The sequence below is a fragment of the Gouania willdenowi genome, chromosome 4 (genome assembly GCF_900634775.1).
Source record: "Gouania willdenowi chromosome 4, fGouWil2.1, whole genome shotgun sequence".
Classification (NCBI taxonomy): domain Eukaryota; kingdom Metazoa; phylum Chordata; class Actinopteri; order Blenniiformes; family Gobiesocidae; genus Gouania; species Gouania willdenowi.
Genome location: NC_041047.1, coordinates 25,012,077 through 25,032,737, shown reverse-complemented (window position 1 = coordinate 25,032,737; position 20,661 = coordinate 25,012,077). Strand labels below are relative to the sequence as shown.

The 20,661-nt window shown below is 37.2% G+C and overlaps 1 protein-coding gene across 9 annotated transcripts in view; it reads left to right on the top strand.

Annotated features, from left to right (window-relative positions):
- ralgps2 (Ral GEF with PH domain and SH3 binding motif 2) overlaps positions 1-20,661 on the top strand; it is a 91,611-nt gene that overhangs the window by 39,942 nt on the left and 31,008 nt on the right. For all 9 annotated transcript variants that reach the window (XM_028445471.1, XM_028445476.1, XM_028445475.1 and 6 more), the window contains exons 6-9: positions 13,205-13,288; positions 16,693-16,782; positions 16,876-16,968; positions 18,923-19,049. In XM_028445471.1, the coding sequence (XP_028301272.1) occupies positions 13,205-13,288; positions 16,693-16,782; positions 16,876-16,968; positions 18,923-19,049 (394 nt within the window). The remainder of the gene's footprint in view (positions 1-13,204; positions 13,289-16,692; positions 16,783-16,875; positions 16,969-18,922; positions 19,050-20,661) is intronic.

Below are 20,661 nucleotides of genomic sequence, written 5' to 3'. Positions count from 1 at the left end.
TTCCGAGGGAAATGAACACAGTCGAAGAAGTTCAATGTTTTAATCCAGTGTTTCTCAAATGGGGGTACACGATGAGGAAAATTAGTAAATGAAAATATAAAAAATATGGGGTTTTATAATGTTTATAATGATAATCACCCTGAATATTACCAGCAACTCACAAAAACGACAACAGAAACATACAAAATAAGAGAAAAATATACTGAATAATAAAAAGACACAAAATAAACAAAATGACACCAAAAAACACGCCAAGAGAGAAAGATACTTACCATTACCAGAAACACACTTAATGACAACAAAGACACTCAATGAGATAAAAATATACACTACAAAATACACAAACATACAGTATAAAACGAAATAAGAAACAACCAAATGACACCACAAACACAAAGAATCTATCTATAAATCAAGGAGTGTATCTCCCTGACGCAGTGTTTGTTCGATCTGTAACTTTTTGAACATCATGTGCATGGCCCCGGGGTGTGCATCCATTATTTTGGACTTATTTCATTTTATTTTGAATGCTGGTTAGACCGGACGGGAGCTGCTCGCACACAGAAAATAGTTCCCGGAAGTTATTGACGGGTCGGCTAATTCGAATCCATTGATTCCGAGTGACATAACTGAGATTTTAGGTAATTTGTCGTCAATAACTGCATTGATTTACGGACGGGACATGAGAGGGGTGGAACATCTGAGCCTCACGCACACAGAGCCGTTTAGAGTGAGAGAGAGTTGCGGCAACGGAAGTTCAAAATAGACTTAAATACAGCGGCTGTGCTCAAATTGAACAGTGAAACATGCACATTTCTCCACGACCACGTCATTATAAACATTGATATTTTCCCTACGATGGCACCTTCACTCTACATGACATGTTTGTGTGTAATTAATTTTCCCTTTGTGTTTTTTGAGTTTTTCCTTGTTGAAGGAGGGTCTAAGGACAGGGGATGCTCTGGGACATTTGTATCTATTTGCTTAAGTCCCGCGGACATTGGTGCAAACTTTATTTATCATTCATCTGTCTGTAAATATGGATTATATTCATGGTTTCTTTTTTAACATACTATAATTACATAGCTCCTATTTAACCAGAATAAAATATATTCAGGTCAACGTTCTCACAGCCTTTTTTTTTGGAAGAGTTTTAGAACATCTGATTTCAACTTAATCTAAATCTAACAACAACACAATCATGTATGTAAGCAATGAGACAAATCAGATATAAATAACTGGGACACTCAGAATAATACTAAAATAGACAGTTTTTGATCTTTATCTCTGATGAGCTCATGCTTTACCCTGACAATCACAAGTGTATATCCTATTGACTTGATATTATTTTTGATTCATTTCTGTTCAGCTGTAATAAATTGATTAATTGATTCAGCAAAGCAAAACCTCTGATTGTGGCTCTCTGTACACAATCTCAGAGCTTTGAGATACTCTCATATTCAGTACCTAACATGCCCCATAGAATTAAACCAGGGCAATCGCACACGCTACTTTAATTTGCAACCGCAAATTCTGTATACCCCTTTATAACACTACAGAGTATGTACACCTCTTTGTACATCCAACCTTCAAACACATACTCATTTGGCCTTAATTGACAACTCAACTTAAGCTTTTACGATATAAATATATACTTCCGATGGGCACCGCACTAGTAATTTAAATAATACCAACAACAAATACAAACAAAGAGCAAAAAATACTTTATACTAAACAGAATAGACAAACAGCAACAAAATACACAAAATAACACCAAAAACACACAAAATGATATAAATTATTGAGATTAGAACTTGAGCTGAAAATGCAAAGGTCAGTCTTGGTTCATAAGGAGGCAGATTACCGTAAATGATAAAAAAAAATCTATAGAAATAAATCTATTCAGGAGGCACTAAATACAGTTTAATTCCTCTTATTTACAAAATAAGATTCTTTAAAATGTATGCTATTACTCCTTCATTCTATCATTATGCTCTATAGTGGGTTTTTTTCACAGAATTCTGAACAAAATGTTGTAATTGGACATAAGGGGATACTTGCATTCAAAAGTAAGAGAAACGGGGTGCTTGAGCCAAAGAAGTTTGAGGACCACTGATCTAACCTGTCTACTATTTGGTGGAAATTACTGTAGTTTAGTTTTTAATCACTTGTTTGAGTAACACATGAATCTTGAATCTCTGTGACGTTCGCGGAGACCAAACCCTTCTAAATTCTGCAGGGACTTTTTGCCCCCCTTTGTTTTACGTCTGTGTGAAAAACAGCTCCTGCTGCAGCAGCCTAATGAGCCAGAACGCAGGTCAAAGCTTTGAAGGACTACTTTAAGAGCCAAGAGTGCTGATTCTCTGCGGCTTTCCTCCACCATCACCTGACCTCAACCCCATTGAACGTTTATGTGCCACTTAAAGATACGGGACGTCAAACATTTCTGACACGACGAAAGGCTCTTTGGGTCCTAGAAGGTTTACATCAATAAGGGTGTTAAAAAAAATTGATTTGGCGATATTACGTCATGTGATTCTCGGATTGATTCAAAATGCATCCATATCGATTTTTTTTATTTATTTAAAAAAATATATATATATATTTTATTTTTTATTTTTTATCTTTATTTAACCAGGAAAGTCTTTTCCACTGCAGGAGACATTGTAACTGCACAAAGAAGTGCTGAAACCTGGGCATGTTGACCAGCTTGTGTTTTTTCAATAAAATCTAAGAAGAAAGTACTAATTTTCTGCATTTGTTGTTCTCGGTATATACCTCAGTTAAGTTGCATTAAAGTCAAAGTTGGTTTCAAAGCCACAGGCAGATTGTATGTTATTTTTTTTATTATTAAGTTGTTGGCACATGGCATGTTAAAGCCAATGTTTTGAGTGTAAAATAAGACAATAAAATATATTTTATACATTTTGTTCTCATGAAGGTGTACACAATTACAGATTAGTTGTTTCTTAAGTCATATATGAAAAAAATCCCAATAATCGCCTTATACTTTAATAGCGGGATGTATCGCATCGTGAGCAACCTATGTATCGGGATACGAATCGTATCGCCAAATGCCAAGCAATACACACCCCTAGTTCTTTTAGTTTTACATGTCACTCTTTGATTCACAAATGTCACTTTTTACTCAGTCAAATATGTCACACTATGCGCTAACGAACAAAATTATTCTCAAGTAATTTTTTGGGCAGTTGGATATTTCACAGCATACAAAACATGTCGTTATCGGCGACACTTTCTTTGAGTGCCTTTTTGTTTTTTCCTCTTAAAAAGGAAAAAAGCACCCACGCTGCTCAGATCAGAGCTTCCACGGAGCCTCACTTATCACAGTTATGCAATCCAAAATATATTTGGCATTTACTGTTTCTTCCTCCTCATTCCTGTAGCCTTAGAGAAAGCCTGCCTGTTCTCCAGCTTTTTTTTGCACTCTTTCCTGAAAAGACAGCTCTGACAACCTGTGTTTAAGGGTTGCCACAGTGGCCTTACAAAAGCAATATGAAGACCAGAGCCATGCATGTGGTGTGGGATGAAGCCTCAATGGTTGTACTACAAGAGATTTTTTCATGCATATTTCACGATTCAATGTTTGCACACTGGTATTCAGATTTTTTTTACATGGAAGTGTGTCAGCGGATACCAGATTCTTAGATCTCAGAGGGGAGAAAACTTGAGCAGTAATCCATGGCTTTCCACGCTCCCTGCCTACTGTGTGTATAACAATGACATCACAATGGGGAATTGATCAATAAAGTGCCAGGATGAATTAAACAACAAAAAAATAAAACAAAAACTAAAAGAACTTGACAAGTGCAATTCTGCATTAGGGCTGAACGATTTTAGAAAATAATCTAATTGTGATTTTTTTTTTTTTTTCCCTCAATATTGCGATTGTGATCTAATATGTGATTATTTTTTCAAGGGCCTCACACAAGCAATAAATCAGTTTATTTCAGATGTATTTAAACTTTAAATAAATATAAAATATACATTTTAAAGCACAGATTACAATAGTAAAGCAAACAAATCTGTGGCTTTGCTCGAGTTGAGAAAATTGCGTTTTATGATATTTCGATAATATCACAAATGCAATTGTTCATTTCTATTCTGTATCAGGAGAAGACACTTGCTATTGGTGCAGGGTTTCACGTATAACATATCCCACTAAGCAAACCGATCTGGGCGTCCAAGAACGACGTCTTCTAGACTAGTGTTTCTCAAATTGGGGTACGCAATGGCACAACCGGGGGTACTTGAGATAGAGTGTGAAAAATTAACAAATTAAAGCACATGGGGTTTTATAATGTTTATTTTTAGTTACTTATTATTATTATTATATTGATGTTGGAAATTATCTTTATTAGAAAATTAACTGAAAATACAAGGAATGTGGGTGATGCACCGAAAATTAGGACACCAAAAAAGGCCCAAAAGTTAATTTTCAGTTCTTGGCCGAAACATTCACCGAAAAACAACCAACGGTAACAGGATGTTTCAAACACTGCAGTCAGCGCTTGTGAATCGGGATGATTGTTATAATATTTAATTGATACAATTGCAATGCTTTGATTTTAGTGTGGTTAGTACACACTCAGCCATTAATGGTACTAATAATTTCCTTCATTGTTTCGGTTTTCTCGTTTTTGGTATTCGGTTTCGGCCAAGAATTTTCCTTTTGGTGCATTCCTAGAAATAAATCTTTTTAGGAGGCGCTAAATACTGTTTCATTCCACTTATTTACAAAATAAGATTCTTTAAAACGTGTATTATCGCTGTAATTCTATCATTATGCTTTGTAGGTAGTTTTTCATAGAATTCTAAGAAAATGTCTTTGTCGGACAAAAGGGGGAACTTGCATTCAGAAATGTTTGTGAACCACTGTTCTAGACATCCCAAGAAGACAACATAGGAAAGATGACCCAGGATGGATTCGAACATCTGCCACTACCTTACCCGTTGCGCCATCGTAGCAACAAATATATATGAGATTTAATAAAGCCAAATGCGAATCCTTTTTCCCACATCATTTTTCAAAGGTGCATCGTCAATTATTTGAAATGTTCAGCAAATTAATTGACTGAAATACTATGAGGAAATATAGCATTAAAATACATTTTATATCTGTTTTGCACTGAGAACGTACAACACCAATAATTTTAGGTGTATTGTCATGGTTATATGTAAGGTTGTCGTTTTTGCTGTTGTTTTTTAATTTCGTTGAATTAACCTGACCAAACAATTTCCAAAAAAGACGTCTTCTCAACATCGTTTCAACGTCTGTTTGCTCAGTGGGAGTTAAAGCTTGGCATTTACATTATTTCTTAAAAAGATCAGAGCATAATATATGAATGTGAGTGAAATACAACTGGATATATACTTAGTGACTGTAGATAATACAGAATAATGATTTGTAATAAACAGAAGCACATACACGCACATGTTACGTGTCTGTGTGCAGGTTTGCAAGGCTGTTTAAGAGAAGCGAGCAGAAACTGCTTCTAACATTTAATGTCATATTAAAATACAGATGAGGTCGTGGTCGTGACGTTCTGATGCCAACCTATTTCAGACATTTTATAGACGTGCAGATGTGGTCCAGAGCGACTTTGGATGTTTAGTGGGAATGGAGGGTCACAATATAGCAGGTTGCAGGGGTAGTGGAACAGCACCATTGCAGTGAAACATGGTGACAGAAATAAAAAAAAAAGGAGAACAAGCTACTTGAATAGAAGTCACAGTGCTGATTGAGGGGGTGATCTGAAAGGATGATTAAGTCTGACTGGGAAAATGGGAACAAAGTGAACAGTAGGCAGAGCGACCCAACAGGACTGTGGCAGAGTAGATGAGCCAGCTCGCAATTTTCTGTTTTCACTTTGGTTTCAGAGTGTTCTCTGCAAAATGAATGAGCTGACAGTCATCCCCTATAACAGACACGTAATGGAAAATGCAGGTTTGTGTTTATGCGAACATTGGATTTTCTTGTGTTAAGTTTATGAAGGAGAAAAACCTTAAAAGATAACGTTATTTCCTTGAGTTAGATTGTTATGTCGCAGTTGGTTTCACGTTCAAATTTTATTTACAAAACACAAATAACCTCTGTTAGTTCCTCAGAGTTTTTTCTTTACAATGCTGAAGCATCATAAATTTGGTAAAGGCCTGATCCTTTTGCTTTTCATGTTCCAACATTTTTTTTTCTTCCTTTTGAACCCCATCTTGATGGCTTTGACCCTGAAACATGAGCAATCCGTCAAGTCCTAATAGTGCCTTTTACATGTGATCATAGCAAATAAACTAGACTTATGACGTGAGCTGTTCAAATTGCACAAGACAATTTTACACCAGGACCAAAAATCTTCTTTCCTTTAGTCGTTCTGAAGTAAAGCAGATGTGTGGAGAGGTGCCTGATGTCTCCAGCCAGCATCTCTGGATGGTGAAGAAATGGAAAGGAAGGAGTGAATTAATGCAATTATAACAGTGAGAAGACGTGCTAGAAAGTCTGGCCAACATTCTCAATGCAGGAATCCTCCTACACTCCCAACATCCTTTGTTTTATCCAGACATCCCAGTTTAATGAAAGCTGGGAGTGTTTTTTGGATAGAACGGAGACCAGAGCTGAACACGTGTCCAACATTCACACCAGACTCGGGAGGTAAACGCAGAATCTAAACACATCTGCTTCTTATGATGCTTAAGTGAAGGCTCTTAACTCATTGCCATGCATGAGTGGTGTCCAAATTTATGTCCTCCACAATATGGACCCTCTTCAGCACAACACTCAGGATTCATGGCTTTGAATGAAGCACATAATGCTAAAGAGAGAGAGAGTGAGGAATGAGTGGAAATATATTATTGTATGCATAGATGATATTCCAGGTTGGTGAAGTAATATATTCTACAGAGCAGACTGACAATTTATTTATAACTCCCAGATGAAGGTATGTAATGTTCTTTGGCTGTTGCTATGCAGGGTGAAATGCTGTTTAAATGACAGGAGGAATAAGAGAGGGAGAGGATAATATGGTGTGACAGGAGTTGGAGCAAATCTTTTCCTTTCCTTCAAATGTCCAAATTTCCAAAAGAAGCAAATCAATATTGGTGGGTAGGAATTAGTTTTTTTCATTATGATGTGGATGATCATCTGTCAAAGGAAATGAAAGGACGTGTAAAGTGAAATGAAGACAAGTTCAGAGGAGAAGCGATGATGTAAATGAATGAAGTAAGAGTTTTCCCATTTCTTTATTTCTCTGATCCTATATCCATGTCGGCTTTTCACATCTAATTACCAAAGCCACAGTTGGCTGCAGAAAAATGCACGCCGATGCAGAGGAATCAAATGTATCGGACTGTTGCATTTCCTTTTTAGCACACAGTCGTTACAGCAGCCAGGCAAATAATTTAGCGGCTTTGGCAACCCCGGTTAGGCTTTGTCTTGATGGGGTTAGCTATCAGATTGCACTTTTACGTACTGCAGAGAAGTATGTGGCTTCGTCGCATGTCTGAGTAGACCTCGTCAAAGATTGGAAGTCTCAGGTGAGTCGTAGAGAAAAATTCAACTTCTAGCTGAAAGTGGATAATGTTACATTTTCTCAGAGCAGTCTCCTCTGCCAGCTTGATGTTTTCCAACATTCAATATGAGATTAGAACCAACAACTGTACATTTCCGTGGTTTACATATGTTGGTCTCTAATGTAAGGATTGGGCTGTAATCATGATACACTAAATGCAGGAGGGAGTTGACTTTCCCAACACTGCTCGTCAGTGTGTGGGTCAATACACATTCATCACTGCCAAAGAAGAAAATTAACTTCTGCCTCAAGTGACAGAGAAAGTTCACACTTTGTCATTTTTATAGTCTAGTTCTTTCTGCTTTATAGTTACAACAACACATAAATTTCATTATACAGGTATTCAAAAATGTTATTTTCCATGTTTTTCCACTGCTAGGTAGTAAACGTCCTTGTTCCAGTCAAAGACTTCCAATGAGTTTTTAATGTGATAATCATTCCCAATCACTCTATTTTGTATCATTTCTATGAATTCATTGTTCTCTATCAATCCTAGTTGGCTTTCTTAGGGGCGGATTCACTAAAGATTTAGGGGTATTAAAATGTGCAAACGTTACTCCACGCTCTAATAAGGGGTGCAAACCCCAGGGAATCAGTACAGCGCATCTTCTGTGCATCACAATCCATTTAGCGCATTTCCCTCTGATGAATATGTAAAGTAAGTGAATCTCATAAAGGGCGCAAAAAAGTGGGAGGAGGAAATCCAAATAAATGAATGCAGTCGGCGCAATGCAATTCATCAAACCTGGAACTGTTTGCGGTGATTGTTTTCGCACAGCATTGAGATGGGAAAAAAAGACTCCAGTTAACCTTTTTAGTATAAGAAAATAATTTGAATAAAATAATTGTCAACATTAACAGCCACTAAATAAGAAAATGCAGAGTAAAGACAAGTGTGTGTGAGAGAGAAAAAGATGGATACCCGTGGCGGCTCGTATGGAGTCTGGTGTGGCTGTGGTGCCGAGAGTCGCTGTGCACCGAGATCCATGGTTGTTTCTCCAGATGCACCGCCCCAATGAGCTCCTGTGTCTTTCCATGTTTTAACCGTCAAACTCTCATGTCGGGAGCTCAGAGCTGCTGGATAATGCTCATCTTCAAATGGTGCTGCAGCAAAAAAAGGCAGAGAAGACCTTTGTCCGAGGAACAGAGCAACTCCATGCAGTGACAGCTCAGCAGCACCGCACAGCAATCACACACACTGTCATGGCGGCAACAGGCACCCACACACACTCACAACCCAGCACTTCATCAGGCAGCACACACACAAATATTCATCCATCCACCCATCCATCCACTTTCAGAGCTGCTTAGTCAGCACACAAACACATTTCCACACTCCCTTCCGTATTACTTAAAAATCATTCATTTATTTTACTTGTCTCTCTTCCTCGTACTGTTCACACGGTCACATGGGACTATGTGTGAAAGCACCCATAGTGTCACTGTTGTATTAGGATTTTTCAGTGATCGGTTGCTATTGTCTTGGGAGAGCAAAGGTGAGAATGTAGCTGTGGGGTGGGGCAGGCGGCGGTGGGTGTGGAGTTTTTACGACAGTGACATAACCAAAAGGGACCTTTAGGTGGAGGGCTAAGTTACTTAAATCTGCTTTAACTCAGATTAATCACATCAACAGATCAATGGGACGGTTTTGTCCAAATCTGCTGGTTTTTCATGGACTGATAAGAGCAAAGTTACAGGACCTGACGGAACAGCCATGTTAAATTAGCGGAAAAAAATATCATTAGATTTTAAAGTTGTTTTAAAAATAATAATAATTTTTGTTTGTTTGTTTTGTTTTCAACATCATTCAATGTTTGTGCAGCAGACAGAGAAGTCCACCCACCTCCAATTGAACTTCTTCAGATGTAATTTTGTGCTTCTGTGCACTCAACTCTCCATGTTGAACTAGCAAAATGTTCATTTAAATAGACGGTCTCAACCACGTCTATACGCGCAGCTATTAGTGCTTCAATGTTAGTGAATTCCCCACAGCAGGTGAGGAAACTGTGCCACCAAAGGATTTAGGGACGCACCTGGTGTACCACCCTTTATTTCAGATCTTAGTGAATCTGCCCCTTAGTCTCCCAACACATTGCTCCCATTTCCCTTCACCAAACTGTAGAGATCATTTGTTGATGTCCTGAAACCCCAACACCCAAAATATCCCATTTCCACAAATTCTTCTTTCATCAATCCTTTCTGCTTTGGTCCTCTGGCCTACATGCTGACATTACTAAAGAACTAAACATACAGTTTCATTGTTGTCAAAAAGAAAAACCTTTGCAGTATTTCATACAAGCTCAGAATTATTGCCTTCTGTGAGACAGATTTGATGTAATATGGGTCTTTGCTGCCCTTAGCAGTTTTTGAGTCAACACATCGCACTGGCTGATGCATGCAGCACTCCTCAACCTGTGTTAGAAAGTGGTTTCATGTAAAAAGCTCTGCTGCTTGATGATGTTAGAAATAACAGATATGTACTCTAGGTAAAGAAATGCAAAACATAGTTTATTCTGTCCACATTTCTAAGTGAACTTTAAATATTTAGTCTGCATTGACAAACATTTGTGGCAACTGGCAACAAAAATCAGAAATCACCCTTACTAGCAGAATCCAGTAGCTCTAAAAAACTGGTCATTGCGTCAATTGAACGTAGCCTGGGGGTTTGGAGCCAGACTGCTAGTCTTATTTTAGTTGGTGGGAATGTTTTCCTTTTATTATTGCAACACAATAAGACTTTCCCTCCAATCTCCACCTGTTTCTTCAAACATCTGTATCAGATAGGCACTGAAATAATCATAGTCGGCCGTCGTAGTTCTAATCCAGTTCAGTAGACTCAGTCCTCTTCTCAGGGGAAAGTGTGTTGTTTACATTGGGAACTTGAACCAAACTCAGCTGTTCACAATGGACCTCCAGTTACTCCGCGGTCTGGGAGGGTTACCAGGAAAGCTTGCACAAATACTGTAATGTCCCTGTGCCTCTGGACAGTCTGTGGCTGCGGTCGAACGGGAGACTGATTTCCCCGCAAATCTGTGTGGTCTCTCTCTTTCCCTCATGGCTGAGAATAACGGCCGAAGGACAAACCAAGTCCAGCTGGGGGGGTGGGGCTCAGTGAGCGTTATCGTTTGCTGAATGCTGATGGAATCTTTCTGTGTTCAGGATCCAAAATCAACACTTTTGTTTGTTGTTTGGAGGAAGCAGCAGGGCAATGCAGCTTCCACAGCTGCAATGTAAGCCTAGGATTGCTCTTTTATTATTAGTTTCGTTAAAAACAAAAACAAAACAAAGGTATGGTAATTTGAATATGATTAATTACGATTAAACTATACTTGTGAACTTGTAAATGACTAACGGAATCATCCTGTTTTTGGACACAAGATGTTTTTTTTTTCTGAAACGGTTACATTTATTACGGTTAAATGTGTAATTGCTTTCATTTTCACACAAAAAATATTGTGTGTACCTTACAGAATTAAGATGTTTGGGCTTTGTTAAAGAACAGTCTGTTATTACCAAAAATATTTACTGCAAAGAATTAACCATGATCATCCATTAAAATAAAGTAGACAAAGAATCTAACTTGTGCAGAATGAACAGCTCTTTGTTCAGTCTGTGAATATTGGTGATTAGGTTGGTTTGATGTGGTTTTATTCAGCATAAACCTAGATGTTATGGTAGCTAATGAAACACTGGAAGTGATTAAACTGGAACAATGGTAGCGATGAAACATATGTTAGAGATTTAATTATACTTTCAGTACTTATTTTTTATTTAGAATACTCTACTCAGATATTACTTAAGTGAAAGTACTGAGCTAATCTTACTTGTATTGGAGTAGTTTTTGACAAGAAGTCACTTTGAATCTTTGTACTTTGTCCATTTCTGCCCATAAATGAATCATTATTGATGTCCCTTGCCCCTGCTGCTGTTTTTGTATTTTTTTTGTTTATGTACCAATTCTGCTGTGCCATTTGAAATTCTCAGTATTTTTCTTATAACGTATTAACGCGGAAAAAGTCAATGCGATAATATTCACAGCCCAAATAAAGACCCATCTGTTTACCCATTCATGGTTTTACTGGTTTCATAAGGAATGGAAAAATTCAAGTTGACCACCTTTTTGTAATCTAACGTGATATTTGACTTTTTGTGTATTAGCGGTTCTGCACTGAGAGAAACTTTGGTATTTTGGCAGAAAAAACAGAAATCAAAAGTACATTTCCCAGTAAAATACATGTTGTGCTCTTAATTATATCATCAACCCATTAAGGTTAGGGTCAATGTGTGTGTGTGTGTGTGTGTGTGTGTGCGTATATGCCCTCAGTCATAGTTTGCCGTGCTGCTTCTTTTTTTTAGAGTGGAATACTGGCCTTTTGCCACCTTTCCAAATGTGAATGTCTGCTGTTCATGATGCATTTCATTTGTCAGGTTTTCTTTTTCTGTTCATTAGTCATTGAATAAATGCGCTTATGTAATGTCTGACTCTTAGAACTGAAGCAACATGAACACATTTGAGTTAGTTTGGTTATCAAAACCAATTTATGAATTGCAATAAAATGTGTGTTAACTGAACAATGTCAGTTATGCTGCTTCATATTTTTACTCTTGCAGTTTGCATTGTATTCCAATCCTAACGTACTGAAATGTACATCTATAACAGGGGTCACCAACACGGTGCCCCCCATGGACTATGTGAGGGGTCCTCAGGAGCTCTGGTCACCAATGAGGTCCATCTACAATCTGTTTTACTTTCCAGGACTCAAAATCACAAAATTATGAGAGATGTATTTAGGTCAGTCTGACCCCAGGGGTATAATTGTCTCCAGAAAAAGATTTTCAGATAATTGTTGACCAAGTTTTTGTGTCAGGCACCTTGTTTATTGGTTGAATACAAATACAAATTGACCCCAGAGGAACACCAATGCATGCAATATGTGTTCAGCACATTAAAAGAAATACCAATGCTTAATTATTTATACCCATTAAATTAGGAAAAGTCATGAAATATGAAGCAAAAAAAAAGTCAATTATATATTTTTTAATAATACACATTGAATGGGGTCAAATTGACCCCAAGGAAAATAGGAGGTTTAAGTTACTGCTTGCTTTCATTCTCATGATGCCCACTAATTAAAGTGAAACTGTGAAAATGTAGCATTTAAAAAGTTATTTTCTCACTGGTTGCCCTTCAGATTATGTAGTACCTATGCGGTAGCTCACAGTTTCAGAAAGGTTAGTGACTCTGATCTATAATCTCTAAATTTTCTCATTTTTTGAGAAATTAATATAGATATTTCTTGCTTTTCTTAAAGCACTTGTTGGATGAAATACTGCAGCTTAGTCATCAGTGCTACTAGTGCAGTCTCCTTTAGTGATTACCGAGCTCTATACTGAGTCAGGACCAACTCCGGCATTGGTTTGATTTTTCTTTTTGTTGTCTGCAATTATTCCCTCTGAGCTTTTCACTGATCCGCCTCTTTCTCCTCCTCCGTTGCCTTTTTTTTTCTTTATTTGTCAAGCTTTTACAATGATGATCTTTGATTTTTAAATCCATCAGTTGCTTATTAAAATATTCCCAACTGTGCATTCCTAAATTCTCCTGCTTGTTTCTGTGTTTTTAGGAGCTTTCAAGTTGTGGCTGGAACAAGAAAGAGAAGCACAGCTCGGCTCCAAATGTTGTGGCCTTCACTCGTAGGTTCAACCAGGTGAGATAGATGCTCGATTTGCTCCGGTAACTAATCCCGCTCAAACGTAAAGGGGAAAACGGCCTGTCTCGGTTTTCTGATGAATGACCTATGGCTTATAGAGAATAAAGAGATTATGTTGCCTTTTTCCGTTAAATGCTTTCTCTTCACTCTCTGTGTATCGAGTCAGTGCCTCAGGATTCCCACAGGCGATTGTTTTTGAGAGTGCGGTCCTCATGGCAACTCCTAATGTTCCCCATCTGTCTTCCCTGCTGGTCAAGTAGTCATGTATCATAAAAATCCCCATGTAAGCGAGTTTGCAGAAAGGGGCCGTTATCCTGGCCCATAGAATTCCACGGTTCTTGTGTTTATAAGGTTATTTATAAAGATGCCACCACTTACAATGCTCAGTTAATCCACTGCCTCCAGTTTGAATCTGAGATGATGTAACAAGAATTCACCACTGTGGAAACTTCTCCTTTAGCTGATCCTAAACTCGTGATTTAAGATGTTGTCTCACACATTCAGCCGACCTGAGCCAAAGGAAATATGATTCATGACTAATAGGAAATTGGACTGGATTTAAATGGTTGCTTCTTATAAGCTTTCCTAAGGCCAAGCCAATGCGATGCTTTGAGAGTCAGTGAATTCAAAGTCTGTGTCACGCAGAAACAGACGCAATATAGTAATTTTAGGCAATTATGATTTCGTTTTGCTCCACCAAAGTACACGGAATGCCAAAAGTAGGAATGCAAGTTAAGTTTAATTAAAATTCCTTCCAAGACAGATGTTGACGTGATGATTGTAATGAGTCATGTCTCAGAAAACATTAGTGGGACCTTTTCATGTTCCACCAACAGTGTTGCATATTTAAGACAATTGTTGTATTGTTTAAAAAATTAATTTAATAGATTTTGAAACTTAATTTTCTCATCCTTAAAGCAAAACTATATCAATTTATATTTTAAGTAGTAAAATAATTAATACTGTGGTTCAGTTAATTGTTACTTGTTGTATTTGAGGGCATTTCTGTATTTTCCTTGTTAATAGGAATATTTCTATACAATTTTGAGCTATTTTATTCATTTTTTAAATCCCTGTGGTATCGAAAGTGTTATCAAGCATTGTTGGGTCAATCATAATAGCAATTGCTAAGTGGTAATTAATTACAATTATGAAGTAATTATAACTGTAATCGTAATTGCAAAAATAATTGTAATGTAATCATAATTAAATTGTATTTGAGTTCAGATAATGGATTTTGTAATTGTAATTTGCATGGAAATTTTACAAAAACTAATTCAAACTTTAGTAATTGAGAACATAATTGTAATTGACTGTCAGGGGGAAAATAGTAATTGTAATTTTAATTGTAATTCAAACTTTAGTAATCGAGAATGTAATTGTTATTGACTGTCAGGGGGAAAAAGGTATTGTAATTTTATTTGTAATTCAAACTTTAGTAATTGAGAACGTAATTGTAATTGACTGTCAGAAAGAAAATTGTATTTTTAATTGTCATTAAAACTTTAGTAATTGAGAACGTAATTGTAAATGACTATCGGGGGAAATGGTAATTGTAATTGTAATTCAAACTTTATTAATTGAGAATGTAATTGTAAATGACTATCAGGGGGGAAATAGTAATTGTAATTTTAATTGTCATTCAAACTTTATTAATTGAGAATGTAATTGTAATTGACTATCTGGGAGAAAATAGTCATTGTAATTTTAATTGTCATTCAAACTTTAGTAATTGAGAATGTAATTGACTGTGAGGGGGGATATAGTAATTGTAAATTTAATTGTAATTCGGAAAAATGTCTGTCATTGTAATCGTAGTTGAGTTGTAATTGTACATGGATAATTGAAGACATACTTGTAATTTAATTATGTAATTGAATATATTTCCCGGGCATCGGTATCGAGTCTCTTCACATGGTATTCATGTCATGTGAAGGTAAAGGTGTATATTAGTATAGATGTCCATGGAAGTTAGAGTTTTATTATTCTATTTCTCACTCCATATTTCCAGTAGTAAAATGCTAATAAAGAGCACATGTTTCAGTTTCCTGTGCAGGACACGCCTCCTCCACAGCGAAAGTTTGATCTGTGCATCATGGGTTTCTAAGGGAGGACGGGGGTCAGAGTAAAAAATGAGCTGCTGGTTGATTTGATCTTTTCACTCCTCGGTTTCTCACGTCTCTCCTAAAACAAAAACAAATCTTTGTTTTAGGAAAAAGTAGGTAGCGACAGCTGTAGGTTTAAACCTATGCATGAAGAGTGCTGAAAACCACAGAGGGGCTTTCATTTATTTTACATTTCCTCACAAGAAACCTTAGTTTAAACCTAAGTTTAAAGTAACCTTAAAAGCTTTTATACACACTTATAAATAACATTATGCAAATAAATGGTCACATTATGTACATTTATGCTGTTCCTTTTAAAAATGCAGCACACAAGTACAAAATACATAAACATTACTGAGGCTTTGGTTCATAAATCACATCAGATGTTTGTTGAAAATCCAGTAATCCTGTAGCAGAATGCAAAAAAAGAGCAAACTAGGAACAAAAGAAGTACAAGCTTGTGCAACGAGAGGAAGAGGGAAGTGTACTGAGGACATGGAGATGCTCAGTGTTTTTTATCAGTACACAATGTGCAGACGGCTGTTGGCTTTAAAAATCCTCCGAGTCCTGTGGTGGGAAAGGTAGCATGCCCTCCTTTTCCTTCTTCACTCACTCACTCACTCCCTTTCCTTTCCTTTTCCATTCCCTCAATCCCTGAAGTTAAAAGCCTGTTTGATTTGTGTGTGTGTGTGCGCGCGTGTGTGCGCGCGTGCATGCGTGTTTGTGTGTGTGTGTGTGTGTTATCAGAACTCTGGCTGACTGTTGTTCTCTGAGCAATGGATTGCTGATAATGTTGTTGTTCTAGCAACGAGTTCTGAACACAATTGAGTACACATGCATTCTCAGCGCACTTCTATTTGCCAAACCTGCATGCTGCAGCCACATTTTTAGAGAGTTTGTAAAAGAAAAAAAGAAATCTGCTCATAAACTTATTTGCCCAACAAATTTTTTGAGATTTGTTTAGCAATTTTTAATACTGCAAAACAGAACTGTTGAGACAAAATACAAAAGAATTAAAAAAAAAAAAGTGGAATATGAAAATGAAAACTCTATTGAATAAATTAAAATATTATAAAATTCAATTAAATACAATAATACAAAATAATTTAACATTTCAATTTAACTATTTAAAACGGAAGGCATAGATGTGAGATACCTGACATGAACTGGCTGTTCATTGCTTGTCAGTGGTTGTTTTGAAAAATTTACATGTGTTGGGAAAAAATTGTCTGTTGTTGGTGATTTTTCCAGCATTTTTTGGTGCATTAACTCCCCTTTGTGTGTTTTTATATCAAGACAAGTTTTTGGGTGGTACGAGAGATCCTTCACGCACAGACATTGAAGATCCGAGCTGAGGTGCTCAGTCTGTATATCCGCACTGCCAAGGTACACACTAATAACACACAGAATGATCAAATTTCTATGTCCTTACAAATGAGTGTTGTGTGAACAATTTGAACTATTTTTTTTTTTATTCAGAAACTGTGTGACATTAACAACCTCCATGCTGTCATGGCTGTGGTGTCAGCGTTACAGAGTGCTCCCATCTTCAGGCTGACCAAAACATGGGCGGTGAGTAGATCTACTTATGATTTACTCCATGCAGATTGGCATTGGAAAAAAGTCTGTGAAGATATTTAATAATTAAAATTCAATTTAAATATTTATGAACACTGATTACAAGCTGCTAAGGACGATGACTAGCATTTTTTTTTTAACTATCTGTAATTCATCCAAGAGTTGTTCTCATCCACTACAAATGCCAGTGCCTACCACTGCCGAAGTGACACTTCTGGTGTTTGAAAGTTGTGTCAAAAGAATGGCGATGTTGATTTAGTGGCTTTCCACAGAAACGCCGGAATACAGCCAAAATGTCATGTCTCGCCGAATGACGAACACCATAAACGCACCAGAACAAAAATAGCAATAAGAGAATCACTATCTTTTTTGGTTGGCGAAGAAACACAAGAAATCACGGAAAGAATGAAGTAAAAACACTTCTTAAATGGACTTTTCTGCTTTGGCGCCATCTTTGCATTCTTTTATGGGATTCCCAGTCCTACAATGCAATGTGCAAAACTTTTCCAAAGTTCAAGTCACATGACCATTTCTCAACTAACCCATTGTTTTTGATGGATTCAAAAACATCTTGTGAGCGGCACTTTCAATCTTCAGCATTTGCTTTTGAGTAAATGCTCAAGTTTTTTGGAAGAAATACTTTTGATTTATTGATCTGAGACCTACATTATAAATTTATCTGTGTTATGAAGAAAAAAGAAGACAGTTATCGTCCCCAGCAGCTTTTTCCTTTGGTCTTTGGTTGTTGATACTTCACTGTTGAGTCTCTGCCCAGAATATGCGTGGGGAGATGAGTATGTCCACAAAGGCCAACCCATGTCTGTTTTACAGAGGCAGACATTACTAGCCAGTGTGGAGCTTACATAATGACATGATGTCATTTTGGAAGTTATTTCAGGAAATGGTTTCAGAGTCAACTAAGTTTCTTTTCAACAAATTATTGGTACGTTGTCTGACCAAGAGTCGAACATCTGGGACAAGAGTGGTCCTCCACAAAGACGGGCACTTCATTTCTTTAACGTACATTAGCTTCCTGCTGTTGTCACAGCCGGCTGAGCTCTGCCAGTCTGTGCACAAGTTGTTTGTTCTTTTCATTAGTCAAAAACTCAAATAGCAGACTTAAGCACACACACAGTCTGTTTGTCTCCCAGTGGAGAGCGAAGTGTAAATGTGCAATGAGTTCAGTCAATGATGCTGGTGATGGGTTTTAAGAAAGTAGCCAGTTTATGAAAAGTAACCGTGAAACTTACAAATACTCTAAAGCTTTTATTTAATCATACACTCAGAAGAAGGAAATAATCATGCTTTGTTTTTTGGTTTTTTGGTGATTGATGGAGTAGTTCCTCCAGACTCAGATCATGAAAGTGTTCGGATTAGGCCCTCCTTTCAATTTGCATTTTAAAAATCAAGCAACACCGTCACAAGAAACTCTCAGCCTGTTTTTTTTAATTTTTATTTAATTTATTTTTTTAATGTGTACATAAATAAGTAAAGACTACATAAACCAGGGGTTTCTCACAAAAGTATTAAAAATAAGTAAATTAAAAGTTAAATCTGCAGATGCGGGTGCTGTGGGCTGAACTGAGGAAGAGAAAATAGGAGGGGGGAGGGGCCTTTTCCCCAGGCGGAGCCTCGTCCCCTCGAGCAAAACAGCAGGAAAATGGCTGCTGGCAGGAGATTTAAAGATTACTCAAAAATATGTGAATCACTGGAGGTATGTTTTTCAGGAGGGAATGACACACTCACATGATATAAAGCTTGAAAAAGTGATTTTTACACGATACCCCCCTTTTAAATAAATCCTTACGCAAACAAGGATATTTATAATCAGAGTTCACATGAGGGAACAGTGTTGGCCTTTAAAGACCAAAGTGCACTGCCTTTTCCATCCAACTCTTTATTTTATTCACCTCATCTTTTACTGTCTTTTCCTCCTCTTGTCTCACAGTTACTGAGTCGAAAAGACAAGGCGACGTTTGATCGGCTCGACTACCTAATGTCCAAAGAAGACAACTACAAGCGCCTGAGGGACTACATAAGCAGCCAGAGCATGGTGTCCTGTATACCCTACCTAGGTAAGATGCAGCTTATTTTATCAGCTATCTATTGAAACTGTTTCTTCTTTGTACATTTGTGTGTTGTCACTGTGTTATGCGTGTTTGTTTTATTGTTTGCGTTTCTGCCAGTTCTCCATGTGTTCTGTAAGCTGCTTATTTCCACTGTAGCTGTCACCTCTTTTTATTCCAACATTCACTTTCCCCAGGTCCTTCTTTTCCTTGCTCCTAACAAATCCCAGGCCTAAACATTAATTTGTTCCTTGCTTGTAAAACATTTTCAAGAAATGCACGATTCAGCAAAAAAAGGAAAACAAGCTTCTTTTTTCTTTGGTCTTTGGCTTCGTGGCCTGACATCACACAGGAATCCCTGAGCTCTGTAAGAAAAAGGCGAAGGTTGGCCGCTGTTTGTTCTTGTGTGGATCCATGATGGCTGAGTTTCTTTGATGTTGGTTGGAGCCGCTGTGTGATTCAAACCTACATTTTCGAAGTATGTCCAAACAAACAAATGGATTTAAGCACCAGAGAAAAAGCTCAGCAGAGTGTTTGCAGAAACAGATTCTTTAATGGAAGTCACTGAGAATTGACAAATGGAAAGCAGATGCTGTAAATACGGTACTCTGATAACAATTATAATGGCATTATGATAGTGAGAGCATCAGAAATGATTTCCATTTGGTCATTGTTTGAGGGATGCTCAAGAGCCTGGCCAAATGCGGCCCATTATACAGGTGTGTCAAACTCATATTAGTTCATGGGCCAAATATGGACCAGTTTGAGCTTAACTGGGCCACAGATTTTGGGTGGGAAAAAGCTAATTCAACATTAATGTTCCCTTATTTGAACTTCCACGTATAAATCGCATACTTTGTAAATGATAAAGTATGCGAGTATATCAGTGCCTGCAGGATCTTCCCTTAAATTTCCCTTATCTTTGGAATTTGGGGAAATTTCTTGGAATATTTTGAAGAGAATTTGCCAGATTTTGGAAAAATTTTGTTTTCTTTTAACAATTTGAGATTAAAAATGACTGCCGTCATGTAATATAAGAACTGAGTTCTGCAAGTGTTGTGGATTTTAATTGAAGGTTTGTATTTGGAGGAGCTGAGATATCTACAATTGAATGAGCTGCCAATGTACAAATTGTTTCATGTTTTTTCTCAAGGCTGAATTTGATCCTCTAAAGGGCCAGATTCGGTCCCCGGGCCTTGAGTTTGACATTTGCACTTGAGCATCTAGTCTGGCCCACAGGAAGATTTTATTCAAAGTAAGAATTACAGCCAAAACGTGACCCTGTAAATCATCATATAGGTTGTAGATATTTCACTCCCTCCAAATTCCCAAATTCAATAAAACTCCACGATGGGGCTTGCAGTACTACATTATTTGCAGAAATGCTGAATCACATTTTTTTTTCTAAAACCTGAAAAATTATTGCAAACTATCCCACAGATTTCTACTTACTTACATTGCCAATTTTAAGAAAAAGTATTGCAAACTTAGGTTTTTTGGCCAATTGCCTAACATTCACATTACTGTAAGTAATCCTACAATATTTTTTACATGCGAGTGTTTAAACTGGGAGACCACAATTTGGAATTCAAAGAAACATAGATTTTTCTTGTCCGGCCCG